Source organism: Penicillium manginii, assembly GCF_028828005.1.
Source record: "Penicillium manginii strain IBT 31320 chromosome Unknown utg000007l:1.0-2284322.0:1.0-2285126.0, whole genome shotgun sequence".
NCBI lineage: Eukaryota > Fungi > Ascomycota > Eurotiomycetes > Eurotiales > Aspergillaceae > Penicillium > Penicillium manginii.
In genome coordinates this window covers 744,820-761,320 of record NW_026643108.1, presented here as the reverse complement: position 1 = coordinate 761,320, position 16,501 = coordinate 744,820, and the positions used below count along the sequence as shown (strand labels likewise).

The following is a 16,501-nucleotide window of genomic DNA, read 5'->3' as shown; positions in this document are numbered from 1 at the left end:
GGCACGAAGGCCCAGACATCGTGGAGACCGTCGCGGGAGGAGGGATCCATCCCTCGGTGCATCCAGGACGGAGGATCGCTTCAATCGAGCGCCCACCACCCACTTAGTGGGGCCGCGATTGGACACGACCAGGCAGCGCAGTAGCCAGTCCAAGGTTTTTCTTCTTCCCTTCCTCTCTCGCTGGGGCCACTGCGAGAGGTATGAGACGCGGATATGGCGCAGAAAATAGAAGCGGAAGGTTCCTGCGGCGGGGCCGGCGGAGAGAGGGGCGAGAATTGTCTTGTCGTTGATTTGCCCTTAACTTTGTTCTGGACCAGACCCCTGCGACAATGACCATGATATTCTCGTGCAGTATAGATACTCCGTATTTATGGTCACTGTCAAAGTGCGGCATTATTCTACAACCTGCCACACACTACTGTAGGTATCGTGGGAGGAGGATAAAAGATACTAGATCATGTAGATCTCAATCTTTCCCCTCATCTTGTACATATCCCGGTGCTTGAGAGGGCACCGTTATTCTCTTGTTCATACTGTGTAGTGTAGTACTGTAGTATGTATAGAGCGAGCATCGGATAGGCGTAGAGTCGACCCAACACAGTTCCAGTTCCCACGGACGAGATGGAGCGATCTGTGGCAACAGGGCTGTGTCCACCCGAGGTCGTTTGGGAAAAACCCGGTAGGATTGCCCGAGCTTATCCAGACTGAGTTTGAGTTGACCACCGAACCCATTTATTTCCATTAGGAAAGGAAATTAGGAGTGGAAATTCCCAACTATGACCTAGTTTCGTACCTGCTGGAGCCCTGGCTATAAAACTCGACCCTGACCCTCTGCTCACGCCATCGTTCCCCATATTGTAACCATCACCACAACTTTGTATTTGCTGCTTTGCTGCACGCTACACTCGGGGACTCGGCTGTCTCGGCCTGCTTTATTTTCTGCAGCCGATCGAGTATTACATTATATTTATATATTTTTTTTGACTGCCGAGTGCTCGGTACAGGGCAACCAGGCCCAGAGAGAGCTGACTTTTGCCTGTCATCGGACTGGTCATTTGCTGCTCGGTCTGCTCCACGAGTTTATTCCACTTTGCCTTTCGCCCTGATTTTCACTCAGGCTACAAGTTCCTATTTTCTCTGCTCTCATTCAGAATTGCTGAGAATATATTATAAAGAGTCTCTATACTCAGAATATTGATCCTTTTTTTTGGATCCCTCATCATGTCTACTAAACCGATCTTCGTGGCAACGCACCCTCGTGCTTGCTCTACGGCCTTTGAGCGAGTATGTTTGCATTTTTCCCATTTCACTCTTGTTTCTGGTTGATTTGCAGCTATTCACAACTGCCAGTGGCTGCATCTACACCACCTACCTCATCTATGTGTCCAGTGCTGACTGATCTACAGGTCTTCATGACTCAACGCTCCACCATCCAGTGTATACATGAGCCATTCGGTGACGCCTTCTACTATGGTCCAGAGCGTCTCTCCGACCGTTTTGAAGACGACGAACAAGCTCGCGTGGAGAGCGGCTTCAGCGAGTCAACATATCTCACCGTGTTGGAGAGAATTGAACGAGAAGCATCCGAGGTCCGATCCTTTCTTCCCTGAATTTTCCCCAAATCTCGTTCTTGCCTTTGCCATTTGACTCTCGATCCTTCACGGATGAGATTTTTTTTTGAGCCCCCCCAATCCCATTCGGGGACCCTCTTCACATTCACATTCACCGGCATATATCTGTAGCACAGAGCACAGAACACAGAGCCGAGAACCTGGCAACAGGGTCTCGCACCTGTAACACGTCAATGAAATCTGCCGCAACGAAATACTTACCTTCTGCAGGGCAAGAGAGTCTTCATCAAGGACATCGACCACTACCTCCTCCCACCAAATGACCTACCCGCCAGCGTAGCCCCGTCCCTACACCGTATCAAGCGCGGCGTCGGCACCAACGGCACCAACGGCGAGGTCCAAGCCAACGGCGTGAACGGCGATGTCAACGGACACGCCCACGCCAACGGCCACGCCGCGACCAACGGTGTCACACCCGACACCAACGGCGCGGTGAACGGCAGCACCAACGGCGTCACAAACGGCACCAATGGCACTGTCAACGGGCACACCAACGGACATACCAACGGCCACACCAACGGCCACGTCCGACCGTACCCGTACAACACGCCCGCAGAAACCGGCAACCCAACCGTCATGCCTCGAGCCCTGCAAGAGCGCTTCCACTGGGCATTTCTAATCCGCGACCCGCACTTCAGCGTGCCCTCGTATTTCCGCTGCACGATCCCGCCGCTGGACAAAGTGACGGGGTTCTATAACTACTCGCCGCTGGAAGCCGGGTACGACGAGCTGCGGCGGCACTTCGATTATCTTCGGCGGGAGGGTCTTGTCGGGCCACGCGTGGCGACGAGGTCTGATCTTAGCGTTGAGGATGAGTCGAAGGCTAAGCAGACGATTGATGAGATCTGTGTCGTTGATGCGGATGATATGCTCGATGCACCGGCTGCGACTATCGAGGCGTTTTGCAACAGTGTTGGGTTGCCTTATACGCCTGAGATGCTGATTTGGGATACCCCCGAGGATTATAAGGTTGCTTGTGATGCTTTTGAGAAGTGGCGTGGTTTTCACAATGATGCTATTGAGTCGAGTAGTCTGGTTGCGAGAACTCATGTAAGTTTCCGTTTCTGGGGGTGGTGGAATGGGATGGATTGGGCTAACGTGTTGCAGAAACATGCTCGGAAGACGGAGGAGCAGTTCGATGAGGAGTGGTGTAAGAAGTATGGGCCTGAAGCGGCGGCCATGATCCGCCAGACGGTTGATGCCAACATGGAGGATTATCTGTATATGAAGCAGTTCGCCGTCAAGGTCTAACGGGTTAGACCTTGTTCCCTTGATACACAAGGTATACAAGGTATACCATCAGGGGAGAAATGATGAAGAGAGGAACGGAGAAGACGAGAGGAGGGGAGAGAGAAAGGAGAAAGAATGCTGGTCTTCTAATGATGCGTTGTTACATTCCCCGATTTCCCCATGAGAAAGATTTAGTCCCGATGACGCGATCACTCGCCCCGATCACTCGTCTGAAGGTACTCTTTTCGCTTCCATTGGTCCATTTGTTACTGTTTCATCGTTGCATCGCTTCACCGACTTTACTTAACTTTGGCTTATATTCAATGTCGTGCTTTTTTGTGCGTTGTTTTGCGGGGGATCTCAATCCGATCGCCCGGTCTCGTATGTCTTGTATGCCAGACTGAATTGATACTAATTACCTGACCTTTTCACTGAAATGTAACATGTTCAAAACATATACTCCGATTCACGTAATTCATATCAATTCCATTAATGCAGAGACAGCTGGCGGTTGGACCCTAGGCGATGACGAGATGTCCGGGGTGTGGAGGCTCATCGTAAACATGCCAACCCTACTGCAGTACTACTAGATGGAGCACTGAGTATCATCTGGGCCAATAGCTAGATCATTGCTGTCTCGAGAGCTTGCTCTTTCGTACTTTTCCCAGCTTTATATCGACAGCAGTCCGATGACCTCCCACCTGAGCATTTGGCGCCCTGCTATCAGATAAACGCAAAAATAAAGGCAACTGGCTACTAGTATTGTAGTAGCTAACTTCCAATCATGTACTCCGTATAATCACATTGTTGCTATAACTCACATCTACTAGTAGCGCCTGCCGTGGTACACATGGTAAACTTGAATGAACCCAATCAGCCGCATAAGCTACATAAACCTGGCCGAAGCCATACAAAATTGCAGTGCAAAGGTCGCTAGTTCCCTCTCTCATCGTACAGAAGAAAGCTATGCCGTGGTCCTTCCTACACCGCACTGTACCCACCTCTCGTTCCGGAGCCTTGCAGGGTATCAACGACCCGACGGCCCCAGTCCTTGAAGAGGTATGGCACGTCGCGAATCGCATCGCCGTGCGGGAGGAGATCCCAGCCTCGAGCGCCGTAGCGGTTGTAGTTGAGCCAGGAGCCGAAGATGAGGTATGCCGCAACGCAGAGGAAGACGCTGGGTGAGAAACGTGCGGTTAGTACTTGCTTTGGTCTCACAGGGAGAGGATCTGTCCCTTCAACACTCACATGATAATCATCCACGTAAAGAATCCCCAATGGCCATTAGAGCTAGCCTCCTTACCCCTCTGGTAATCATCACAAGCATAGCGTGTACGCCACTCAAGCTTGAGCACATAAACGCCATCCTCATTCGGAGAGAAGCTCTTGTACTGAAGACTCTGGTCGGAAGAGTTCTCTCCATCACCCTCGCCTTCGTCCTTGCCCTCGCCTTCGCCCTCGCCCTCCGCCCGACGTCTCTTCTCACTCTTCTCATCCTCCGGCTGGGCCTCCTTGGTACTAATACCTTCTAACCCAGACCGGTCCGGATCACACTGGAAATCAATCACGGCAGCCGCATCCTTAGCCTTTTGATCATTATGCTCGCCCTTCCAGGAACCACCGGAGATCTTCAGACGCAGACCCTCGGTCTCAGAACCTTCGATCTCACTCAGTCGCGTGAACTGCGGATCTTTGGCACCGCCGCCCATCGGATCGAGTCCTGCGATCGGGAACCCGAATTTCTGGTCGCCGTTGCCATCGGCTGGTTGTAGGTCTTCGAAGCCGCAAACTAGGCGAAGGAAGGATTAGTCAGTCGGTGTCTGATGGGTAGAGAGAGCTGTGCTTGTGCTCGTGTGAGTGGGTGGGACGTACTGTTTTTAGAGTACTCGCAGCTGCCAGCTCCATTCGGGCGTTTGGAGGCTTTGCCTAGCGGGGAGCAGATGTCGAGGACATAGGTGGTGTTTGTAGAGTAGGCTTCGGTCTTGTTGAGGTGGTAGATTTCGTGGACGCCGCCCAAGGCGCTGAGATCGTATTTGTAATCGTTGACCTTGATTTGGGCGCAATCGAAGGTGAGCGCGGTCGCGAAGCTGGCGGTTAGCGCGGATAGGAGGATGGGTGTTTTGCTGGATTGTATTCGCATGATGGAAGGCTGGGGTGTATGTTGGGGGGGAGGTGGTGTGCAGTGGAAGTCGGAGTCACGGAGGGAATCCTGAAGGTGGCTCGGATTGGCGACGGAAGAGCACGAGCGGAAGGGGATTGGAAGTGTGAGGCGCAGAAGCTGAAGCTGAGGCTGAAGGTAAAGATGGGCCGAGAAGCTCGAGCGGCTCAGGAGGAGCAGGCAGAAGGATGTGATAGCTCTGCTCTGGGGGCAATCCTGGAGTTTCAAGTTGGGTGATGGGGCTGAGTTGGAGTGAGACGAAGCGATGACGGCGTGCGGAGGTCTTTTGTTTCTCCGGCGGATTGTCTTGCCTAAGCTACCTTCAGGTCAGCCACCATAGAGTGATTATACTATACTGTTATACTCTTAGGAGTGTAAATTGATGAGACCTCAATTATCTCCTGTCATTTATTCTATTGCAATAGCCAGTCAAAACTAACAATAAATGTAGAGCTATCTGTGGTGATGGTATCTACAGCTAAGTTACTGTACCAGTATTACTACACTGGTGAGAATAATCAATCCCAGCTTAGGTAGCTATTGAATATACTCGCGTTATAACTCTAGTTAGAGCTAGTTAACTAACTATAACTATAGCTATAACCATAGCTAACTAAGTATAAGTATAAGTATAAGTATACCCAAGTCAGTCTGTTCTCCGCTGCCCCTCCGCCTGCGCACGGACCAACTGCGTCAACCGACGAACTTTCCATCAACTCTCCTTTTGTTGACACGCACACAGTTCAACATGATGCAACCTCGTATGGTAAGTATCTAGAGACTGATCTCAGTCTGCTCTCTTTCTAGCTGACTTCCATCCCCCCCCTCTCCTCCCCTCCCCACCCCGCACCAATGCCTTTCAAGCTCTCACAACACATCCCACTAACTCCCAACTCTCACAGCTCTCGCGAGAGGAAGAAGGCCTCGGTGGCAGCGACGAAAATGAAGTCCGTCGCGAGGACCAGGAAAAGATCAATCGATTCAGTCGATTGCACCAGCGCGAAGCCACGCTGGAGGAGCAGCTGAAGGCCAAGCAGGTATGACCCGCAACCCCGCCAATCTCGAGATCAAAGGCAATTGGCTTTCCATGTTTGAAATAGCCATCAATGCGAATGGGAAAATACTAAAACCCTAACAGAAGGACAAAGAAGACTTGGAGGAAATCTCCATGGAACTCGAACTAGCCGATGAAGATGAACTCGTCCCGTGAGTCTGCCCTTCCTCCACTCCATCCCCTCGTCTCTATTCCAAAGAGCACACACCAGCAGTCTGGCAGGCAGAATCAATACTAACTATCCCAGCTACAAAATCGGAGACTCCTTCTTCCAGCTGCCCCTCGAAGACGCCCAGTCCATGCTCACCACATCCACAGAGCAGATTGACACCGAAGTCTCCAAGCTCGAGGACTCCATGGGTGAGGTGCGTGAGGAAATGCAGCAACTCAAGGTTGCTTTGTATGCGCGCTTTGGACGGAGTATCAATCTAGAGACCTAAAGGTGGTCTCAAATTCATGTGAGCTTTACTCCGGTTCAAGATCTTGATGACACGACCCCCTTTCAAAATGTATCTATTCTATAAAAACCCAATTTTTCACATTTCACATAGACCCGTGGATTTATGCATTATTATCTTGATGATGGTGGCTACTGCCTAGGTAGTATAACTCCATTCATGGCCATCCTAACAATCTACTACATAGGCACACACTATGTACTACTCCGCAGTATCCAGATGTGCCCGCCTTTACTCAATCGAATTAGACAGATAGGTACTAATACTAGTACTGATATTACTAGGCGGAATTAAGTAACTTGAAAATCTGGGCACAAGGCCGCAGGCTTCTCTCAAATGTTCAAGTTTTCCTCAACTAGCACCAAGAAACGCTTCACCAATCCAGACTTCTAAGCAGCATCATGATATGATAATAATTTTTGTTTTTCAATTGAGTATTTGCAGGACTCGGACGTGTCTCTGGTTTGTGTACTGGTGATGAAACCTTGTAACAAGTATCACTTCAAGTTCGTGAAAGGCAGATTATAGACAGACAGCAAGTTTGAATATCACTGGCACCAAGTACCATTCATTACACAACCTTGGCACCTTGAAACCCATAAAAGCGAACTTAAACAACCAATCAACCACAGCTCATAATTCATTCAATCAAATAAAGGTAAGAGGTATCTAAGAAGACCAAAAGAAGAAAAATAGAAGAAGAGACGGAACAATACACCAGAAGATATCACAAATCCAACGCTGCGGTGCGGTGCAGGGCATATATGTAAGCCAAGGAAGGGAAAGGAAACGATTGCAAATTGCAACACGAGGTATCAGATCAACGCCGATTCTCCAGTGCAGTGCAGTGCCGTGCCGTGCGGTACGGTACAGTGTAGAGCTGCCCAGTGGGAGGAAAGAAGGGAGAGGAAGAGGGTGGGCATCCCGGAATCAAAAATCAAAATGGGAGGATTCGGCCAGGCCATGGGTATCTCTCGCTCCAGTCCAGTGCCTGTATCGGCAATGGCATGGCAGGCATGACATGACATGTTTTATATAAGCACTGGCAAAGGAAACAAGTTATGTACGGCTTGGAACTTGCGAATTGAAATCGCGTTTCCTCGCGTGTTTTTTTGGAGAGCTGGTATCGCAAGAGAATTTCGTTTTTGGGTGAGTCGTTTACCGGAACTTGGCGCGGCATCGACCCATGATTTCGTTCTGGCAGACCAACTCGGCGCTGAATTCACTTCCGTCCAGTGTGAGGTAAATGTCAAAGTACACTCGGTAGAAGATACCCTGCGGGGTATCCATGCGCTCGAAGTCGGTCTCGAGGTTCTTGCGAGACAGGTCCGACGTGAGGGTGACGACTTCCTTAATGCCTTTGATGGAGTTAGTTTTGAAGGAATGGTCGTTGGTTGAATGGAGAGGGATTACTCACGAGGGTCCTTGGTGTATTCAGGGCAAACGTCCTCATCACAGGCGTACAGAACGTCTTCGTACATGAGAGTAGCACCAGGCGCCACTTGGCGGAAGAAGCTGACCTTGACGGGCTCGCCAATCTTGACACGCTCACCCTTCTGCACGAAGATCTGGCGAGTGTACTTGCAGCGATCCCGGCCATCGAGACTAGGAACACGATATTGCTCTGGATGGTATCCCTCCTTGAATGGCTGAAGGGTGGCCATGAGATAGTGTCGACGGGCAACGCGGTGAGTGATGACTCGTTCAGTAATGCCGGCGGTAACGGCACCCTTGACGATAGCGGCGACCGAGTCCATGGGGCGCACGACCTTGGTGTTGTATTGTGGCGGGACATGCAGCTTGATTTGCTGGAAGAGATACTCAGAGGCACCGAATCCACCAACAACTAGGACGTTTTGTAGAACGCGGTTCTGGGCCTGAATGGCAATGATCTGATTGCGAACCAATTCCAGAATGCGATTGACCACTGGCTCGAAGCATTGGAGAATCTCCTCGTTGGTGAACATCATGTAGCCCTCCTCGATACCCGCGTCCGGGAAGTCCGCCTCAATACCGACATCCACCGCCCATTTTTGTCCGTTGTTGCGGAAATCTGCCTTGATACGGTTCTCGAAATCCATGATACACTTGGCATAAACCTTGCCCGCAATGCGCGAGCCGTCTGGAAGCTTCATCTTCCGAATCTTGGCGCGCAGGATGTTGCTAAAGTTGCGGTTCAGCGCCGTGGAACCGCAGGAGTCACCAGATCCGGTGGTACATTCCATCACACTAAATGGTGATTCTTCTTCAACCTCGTATGCGATCAAATCCACGGTACCACCACCGCAATCGACAATCAAAATGGCGTCGCCAATCTTCAGGTTCAGCAGACCGCTCTTCGCGCAGAAGAGGGCGGCAGCCTCAGGCTCCGAGACGAGGGTCAAACGGTTATCATTCTCATCACGCAAGAAGCCTGCTTGTATAGCAGCAGCACGGGTAGCTGCTTTGCCGGCATCGTTCCAGATAGCGGGGACGGTGAGATAGTATCGAATATTGCGCTCCTCGCGAGTAAACACTTCACCCAGTGTCTTCTGCAGCTGAGCTCGCATGGCCTGGCGCAGCTTGAAGAGGTAATCGGCAGCGACATCGATTTCGGACTTTCCAGGGGGCAGAGGGGGCAGGTTGATGGGATCGATATAGGTGTTTCCGGAGAGCATCAGCTGCAACTTGAACCATTCTACCTTTTGGACGCCGGGCTTGGGGTATCCTGTCGGGGCCAGGGCATCGGCGATATCTGGGCCCCAGCCAACTACTTTCTGATATTGGTCATAATAGAGCACGGTGGGAATCTGCACGGGTCGGGGTCAATAAAGGAATACATAAAGCGAGTCCATGTGACGATTTGATGAAGTGAAAATGCGATAACACACGCGGGGTGAGGGCGAGTGCGAGGGCGAGGGCGGGGCGAGAGGCGGGGGGCCTAATGAGAAAACGATTGCGGGCTTACCTTTTGTTTGGTGTGTGTACCGGCACCGGGCCATTCGGTGATGATGTCCTCGCGAGCTTCATTGTTGGTCGCAAAGGCAAAAGCAACGCCGGAGAAGGTGGTACCAAAGTCAATACCCACAATGAGCTGGGACTTGCCTCGATTGGCACCTTCGACCTCGGCGGGGTTGCGATATTGTTGTGCGGCGCCCGGGGCCATGGGGAGACCCATACCCTGGGACTGTTGCATGCCATAGGCGGGAGGAGGGTTCATCTGTTGCGGAATACCAGGCTGGTACTGTTGTTGCTGCATGTTTGGTAGAGGAGCCGGATGTTGGGTGAGTTGTTGGCCAGGAACCATGGGACTCGTGGGACGGTGCTGCTGGAGCTGGTGTTGTGGCGGGTAACTGGGTGGTCGTTGTTGTTGCGGTTGTGGTTGAGATTGCTGAGACTGTTGAGTGATTGACAGACTCGCAGTCGACGAGCTACGGTGGGATGGGGGCGCAGTAGGTGAAGTACCGTTGGTGGAGGTGGCAGTGTTGGAGGGGACAGGCGAGGCTGGCTGATGCTTATCACGCTTATTCTTGCTGAAGCCAAGGCCTGACCGGAATCTCGACCCGATGGATTCCATGTGCGGCGAAGGGAAGGGGAGGAGGAGGGGAGGGGGGAGAAGGGAATAAAAGAAAAGGAAATGGGGGAACAAGGGGAGGAGGAGAGGAGGAGGTGGGGGGGACAAGGCTGAGAGAGAATACGAAGGGGGAAGCAAAATGTCAGCCGGGAAACAGAAGAACAGGGATCCGGAGTGCCCTAGGGGAATCTGCCAGTGTAGGCTAGGAGTGGCTGAGGGAGAGGAGAAAGAAAAAGAGAAAAAGAAAAAGAGAAGGAGGGATCATCGTGAGGCTGAGCGGGTTCGAGTTATCCTGCTTACTTCAATCAAGTTGTGTATATCATATACTCCGTAGTAGTACTCTGTTACTATTCAAGTTGATATCCTATACTCCTAGCCATTACACTCTACTATACCACCCCAGCTCTCGCACAAATATTCTAATACAACTTGAAACCTGAATAAGTCAACTGTGATTCCTCGCACTTCTTATCTGCATCTCATCACTTCCTTGGGGTAATCTCTTTGTTTTGGCCCCCAACCAATGGGAAATTACGGGGGGCTGTGAGATCCATTCATCTCCCAATCCCCTATGACTCGAGATATTCAGCTCTTCTCTGCTATGCTAGGCCATGCTATGCTCTATTTTAAACCACTTTCCATCTCCACCTTACGGGCAACCCAGTGCCCTGGTCGATACAAGTTTTGAAGCATGCTATCTCCATCCTGGATGTATCCACAGAATCGATCGCCCGCCCGCGCCTCAACCTCGAACCCCATGCGCCGAACCAATGCCAGTACCTCTTCCTCCGTCAACTCCACATTTCCCGGTTCTCCAATGCCTGCGTCCGTGTCCTCTTTGCCCTGCCCATGTCCCTGTGCCTGACCCTGACCTTGGCCCAGATGCCCGTCATCAAAATGCCACAACAACGGCCCCACATTGACCCATAACCCATTCGGCTTCAAGCAATGTCGAATCGCCTCAATGTATCGAATCAAATTAGGCGCCGTATCAATGAAAAACACCGTTGCAACCGCGTCAAAGCTAGCCTCTTGCTCCGGCTGTTTATATAGCACCACAAAGTCCGCTGCAGACATCGACATTGACCCAATCGGCTGACCTGTCGTCGCAGCCTCATGAATTGCCGTGCCTGGGTGAGTATCGGGGATCGCCACACTGCGCAATTGCTGCTGCCGCGACTTCAAGTTAGAAAAGTGCAGCGCAAACGGATGCACCGCATGTTTCGCCGGCCCCGCGGTATGATTCAACACCCAACTACTCGCCAACAGCTGATGGTACGAAATCTCATTTCCCTCCGCAGCAAAACCAGCCAAACACAGGTCAAAAACAAAGCGACCCAGCCCGGCTCCAGGCACCAGCACGCGAATCTCCTCGCCCGCCGCACACCGGGTGGAAAATTCCTCGCGAAGATCCTTCAGGACAGGTGCGTAGCAGACGTCCCGCTCAACCTGGCCTTCGGCACTCCAATCGCGGTAGAACTGGCGGATTGTCGAGTGTGCCTTGTTGACATCGGACGCGGTGGCTGTATCGTGCCAGTTCTGGTTGGGATCGTCCTTGTCTGGGGTGGCGGGGAGACCAAAGGATTCCAAGCCGACCGCCAGAATGGCGTCGGCGATCTCGGCATTGACGTCGATCGCGTCGTCTACGGCGTTGAAGTGGTTCAGGATCGAAAATGGGGGCTCTGAGAGCATCTGCCAATGCTCAGACGGTAAGGCGTAGAAGGCCTGACGGCGCCGATGCGTCGTGTTGCGGTGGGCGGTCCGTCGATATTGTCTGGAGGTTATGTTAGTGTTTGTCTGTTACTCCGTAGTTTGCCCGCTGGAATTGTGTGTCTCGTATCTATCGGTGGATATAAAAATAGTATCACATCCTGTCACCCGCCTCCAGGCTCCTACATATTGCCATCACCATCAGCATCGGCATCACCTACCGGAAAGAGTCCAGCGCTGCAAAAAGGACCCTGCGCTCATCGGGGTCAGAAAAAGGGTCAAAATCCCCAGCCCACTCCTCCTCTTCCTTCTCATGGTCAGACATGATGACTACAGCCGGAGAATATAGAGCAAGTTGTGTAGAGTGTGGATTGTTTAGTGAGTAGAGTTCAGTGTGGGCAGGCAAAGTTCGGCGGGAGGCGGGGAGGTTGTCAATTCCTCATCTTTTGCTCTTACTGCAACTCCACAAATCACACACCAACACCACTTCAACACTTCAACACATCAGACTTCCCTAGCCGACCTCTCGATTTAATAATTTTAACTCTCTCTGAATAATTCTATATTCAGTGCCCGCAGAATGTCGACCGAGACCGCCTCAGTCCCGCGTACCCAGCAGGTCTCCCCCGACCTGAAGCCCCAAGAGCTCTCATTCCCACTTCCCAAGGCCCTTCACACAACTGGCCATGTCCATCTTACCTTCCTGGGACACTGCGCAACAGTATTCCTGGCAACCTCGACACCAGGGGACTCAGGTGGCTCGGTGAAACCGCTGGGCAGTTTTGTCTACGCCATGCCCGATGTAAGTCTAATGATCATGATCTTCGCATTCCCTATATATCAAACCGAACTCCCTCACCCTCAATACAAAGAGAAGAGTATCACAAACACCACCAATTATCTCAATCATTTCATTCCATCCCATCAAAGATTTAATCCAATTCTAACATCCCCAGCGCAAAAACTCAAAATCCACAATCTCCACAACAATCTACACTTCGCCCTCAAGCATCGAGTACACAACTCGCGTGGCCAAAATAGTCGCCCGACGAATCGGTATGCCCGTCTATGTGGGTTGTAGCATTGACCCGCATGCACTGGAATTGACCGTTGAGGAGGAGATGGAGGGTCTTTCGCAGATTGTGAACTTGGTCGTTGAGAAGTATGAGGCGCAGAAATAGTGGGCGTCGGGGTATCTCATTTATTTAGAGTACTGATTGTTCAAATCGTGAATTTTCAACATGCTTCTGAAATGAAATATGATGATTATGGATGCTCAATGGTGGTGACTTTTGGTATGAGGTCAGTTCTAAATAAACTTGAATACTCGGCATTTTGATGCGAGGCTAGAAATGGAGATACAATACATTAAAATAAAACTTGGAAGAGTATTTGAATCTTAGTTAAATCGTGGAGCTTCTCTTAATCGAAATATTTCCAAGCTTATTCCTCTGTTGCTCGAGACTGAATTCTACCAGTCAGACTATCTTATTCTCGAGGATGACCAATTAATCCCTGATAGAAAAGGTTATGCTCTTCGGCGGTCTAATTCTACTCCATATAGATGGCGTTGATGAGATGGCGTTGATGAGATGGCGCTGATGAGATGGCGCTGATGAGATGACAGTGGTGATATACTGGTACACGGCTATACAGAAAACCGTCGTGGACGGTACATATATTCGTCCGGCCAATTGAAATGAAGGGTTGGACTTCTTAAAGACTTTGTAAGCCACGAACGACTCAGGCTCGGATGCAATGGCGCAGCGAGAACCTCAATCTAATTAACCTTGAAAAATTCCATCGGGTAACCAATTCAATAGATTGGAGACATCACTCCAAACTCGATCACACATGTCAAATATGCCCTAATAGAAAGCGAATTTTGAGCCTATTAATCCAGCCCTAGAGGGAGGGCTGATGACAAGTTTTCCGTATGGAATCTTGAGCACGTAGCTACTACTATTTCCTATATCCGATCCCCATCCCCCCCTCCAGGATGTGCCCGATCACCTGGCCAGCTGTGACTAGTAGTCAGCGCCTCTAATTTCATTTGCCGCCAAAGATTTCCGCACTTGGAATTATAGCCCTGGATAACATCAAATTTATATCAGTGCAGCAATTGTACAACTAGTAGTAATATAAGGAACATCAGGACTCTCACCTAGGTAGTGATTCCAAGGTTTGAGGCTAGAAAAGAGGCGACCTTCAGCAACCTTGGAACCTTAGAAGCATCCGGACACCTTCTACTAGTAACTGGTAGCTCTCATAGGAGAATTTAACTCTGATACTACCCTATTAATTGCCAGTGCCTAGGTATTTCCGGCAGCACTTGGAGCTTTGCCTACTTTCGAGGCATGATCAACACTACAAGGTTATTCCAGTATGCAACCTTGAATATTTCTTTCTAATATTTTCATGAGATTATCATCTTCATGAGTAAGTGCTAACACTTTGGGGTATGCCTATTGGAGAGATGCTTAATCCAGGAGGAACTGGCAAAATATGCCAAGAGAGAAAAGACTGGATCTTCTTTTTCCTAGTGCTCCTTGGGATGACCCAGGTAAATTCAAGAGTGAAGAAGCTTCTTAATTTTGCTTGCAACGGCATTACTAACTTTTGTCTGTTAAGGTGGGATTGGCTTATACGTGAATGGAAATTCCATTTTGTGGTCAGAGTGCACAGGCAAGTAATCAGGTGTGAGCAGAGTAAGCATCAACGTCAAGGGGAAATTGAAAATGTCTTCAAGTAGACGACGATGTAGCTTTTCTCCACCTCAGCATTCTAGAATGAACTCCAATCTTAGTAAATTGCAGACTCTCATCGAATACCCAAAGATACACACGCATTGCTCCGGACCGCCCAATACGCTTTACCATATAAGTACCCTAGTACTAGCTGAAGATATCTGCTAGATCCCTATTGAACCATACTGCCTGCCAATCTACCCTCCTCAACTTGAATACGTGCTGCCTTTGTCTTGTAATAGTACGCGATCATTTACTACTAGTACTAGTAGTTACACCCGAACCTTGGAATTCTGTTAGTACTAACGCAGAATTTCTTCAAGTTGCTCTATCACTGGCAGTATACAGGTTGTTTTCCCGCCCCAAATTCTCATTATTTCAAACTCGAACGTAGGGTGCTTTAGCGGGGCCGTTCACCAAATAAATATATGTTACTACTGTTTTGCAGAATACGGCAGATGAGAAGAAGAAGAAACCTAGGTACCTAGTCCAAACTATGTATGACAACGTTTTCAAAAGGCCATTTTTCACAGAATACTACCTATCGGCACAACCATGTGTTGAAACCCTCAAGGGCCGGCATAATACTTACTTCATACACCAGCACTGAGGTTTTGAAATGAATATCGGCGGTCATCTTTAGAAATCTCGTACGTACATTGCCAAATATGATTCAAATAAATAAGATAACTACGTTTACTCATGGTAGCGTCATCAAAAGAGCTCACATGCTTTGCCTCCCCAGCTCGATGCAAGTGCAAGTGGCGTCCTTTCAACTCAGGCTCTTTTACAAAGCCCGATGAGAATCTCGTGTATGTCACTTCAAACTCGGCCCCGACTTTCTGGTTTACAAAAAAAAACATTGCCCACTCCCTCGGTTATCCCAATATATCGGGCTGAGATACCATCGGGCTTCCTCGGGACAATTTTGTCTGCCGCGAGCAGCCGAGTCTGACCGATCTGATGCCGCTATGTGGTATGCACTCCATTAAGCACTCTGGCTCAGCTACATAGGTACTGCGTTGAACGACTCGGATACGGTAGATAAACGCATCTTTGACCAGCTTGTCATTGTGTCTTTCAAAAGATTAACGAGACGATAATCGTATTGCGCCTCTGCGTTGAAAATCCAGCTGGCCCTGGTACCACATAATGCACCCCATCACATGGGTATATAGCTCGTTCGGCATGGAGCTTCCCTCCAAGCTCTTGGACCAGTTCAGTCGTATAAGCTAATTGATAATCCACCATGTGTTAATCCATCACACATGCAGCACCCTAGGGGCTCGTGCACCAGAAGGGGATCACCGATGAAGTGTTTGGTCGAACATTTGCTGCCAAAGAGCATTAAGTTTGACATGTCTTAGATCCACGATCACAAGTTAATTTAATATGACTACGAAATGCAACTCTTCCCCAGTGTGAATGGGGTCTGAATCCTAAGAAGTAAACGTTGCAGTGGGTCAATGCAATCACACTCCATCGCAAGTCTTAAACTCTAACCGCCAATCGAGTGGGTGCACAAAGCCGTGACGAAAGCAAAGCACAAGGGCCGAAAAAATCTGAAAGATCTCATCTATCGGAATCAATCGAGTCAATCGACGACAGAATAAACGCAAAAATTGGGTGAAACCTCAACGTCATCTACAAGCCAAGCAACGATTTTAACCTGAGACTCCCGCGATTTAGCACACGGCGGGCTCCGGTCTCAGATAAAAAGGGGCGTCAGACCCCCAACACCCCGACAGGGCAAATCGGAAAGCCTCGGTTGCTGGGCGGAACTGTTTCATCTCTCTCGGTTCGTTGATCCGCTGTGGGGCGGGGCAAATAGACTCGACGAGAACCAAACACGGGCCTCGAGTCTATTATGTTTAAGCGAAATGAGCACACCGTATTCATTACGCCGTGATCCGTCAATATTGAAGCAACGGGGGAACAGAAGACAAGACACCGTTAGCCA

General features: G+C 50.0%; 6 protein-coding genes across 6 annotated transcripts; 3 read left to right on the top strand and 3 right to left on the bottom strand.

The window, feature by feature from the left end:
* Positions 1–1,221: 1,221 nt before the first annotated feature.
* On the top strand, positions 1,222–2,882 carry N7533_010207 (uncharacterized protein; the record flags this gene model as incomplete). The annotated part of the gene is made up of 4 exons (XM_057106857.1): positions 1,222–1,284; positions 1,407–1,589; positions 1,842–2,681; positions 2,739–2,882. The coding sequence occupies 4 exons, from the start codon at positions 1,222–1,224 to the stop codon at positions 2,880–2,882; spliced, it is 1,230 nt and encodes a 409-aa protein (XP_056956074.1).
* Positions 2,883–3,842: 960 nt separating this feature from the next.
* On the bottom strand, positions 3,843–5,001 carry N7533_010206 (autophagy-related protein 27; the record flags this gene model as incomplete). Its single annotated transcript, XM_057106856.1, has 3 exons — positions 3,843–4,038; positions 4,110–4,650; positions 4,734–5,001. 3 exons carry the CDS (start codon positions 4,999–5,001, stop codon positions 3,843–3,845), a joined length of 1,005 nt encoding a protein of 334 aa, XP_056956073.1.
* Positions 5,002–5,767: 766 nt separating this feature from the next.
* N7533_010205 (tubulin-binding prefolding complex subunit GIM3) lies at positions 5,768–6,513 on the top strand (the record flags this gene model as incomplete). Its single annotated transcript, XM_057106855.1, has 4 exons — positions 5,768–5,785; positions 5,922–6,056; positions 6,158–6,225; positions 6,321–6,513. The coding sequence occupies 4 exons, from the start codon at positions 5,768–5,770 to the stop codon at positions 6,511–6,513; spliced, it is 414 nt and encodes a 137-aa protein (XP_056956072.1).
* A 1,176-nt stretch (positions 6,514–7,689) lies between these two features.
* On the bottom strand, positions 7,690–10,087 carry N7533_010204 (Hsp70 family protein; the record flags this gene model as incomplete). The annotated part of the gene is made up of 3 exons (XM_057106854.1): positions 7,690–7,889; positions 7,949–9,320; positions 9,479–10,087. 3 exons carry the CDS (start codon positions 10,085–10,087, stop codon positions 7,690–7,692), a joined length of 2,181 nt encoding a protein of 726 aa, XP_056956071.1.
* A 618-nt stretch (positions 10,088–10,705) lies between these two features.
* Positions 10,706–12,122, bottom strand: N7533_010203 (uncharacterized protein; the record flags this gene model as incomplete). Its single annotated transcript, XM_057106853.1, has 2 exons — positions 10,706–11,858; positions 12,016–12,122. Coding segments are annotated over 2 exons (1,260 nt in total), but the record flags the coding sequence as incomplete, so codon positions are not given.
* A 252-nt stretch (positions 12,123–12,374) lies between these two features.
* On the top strand, positions 12,375–12,975 carry N7533_010202 (proteasome assembly chaperone 4 family protein; the record flags this gene model as incomplete). Its single annotated transcript, XM_057106852.1, has 2 exons — positions 12,375–12,596; positions 12,751–12,975. The coding sequence occupies 2 exons, from the start codon at positions 12,375–12,377 to the stop codon at positions 12,973–12,975; spliced, it is 447 nt and encodes a 148-aa protein (XP_056956069.1).
* Between the last annotated feature and the right edge of the window lie 3,526 nt (positions 12,976–16,501).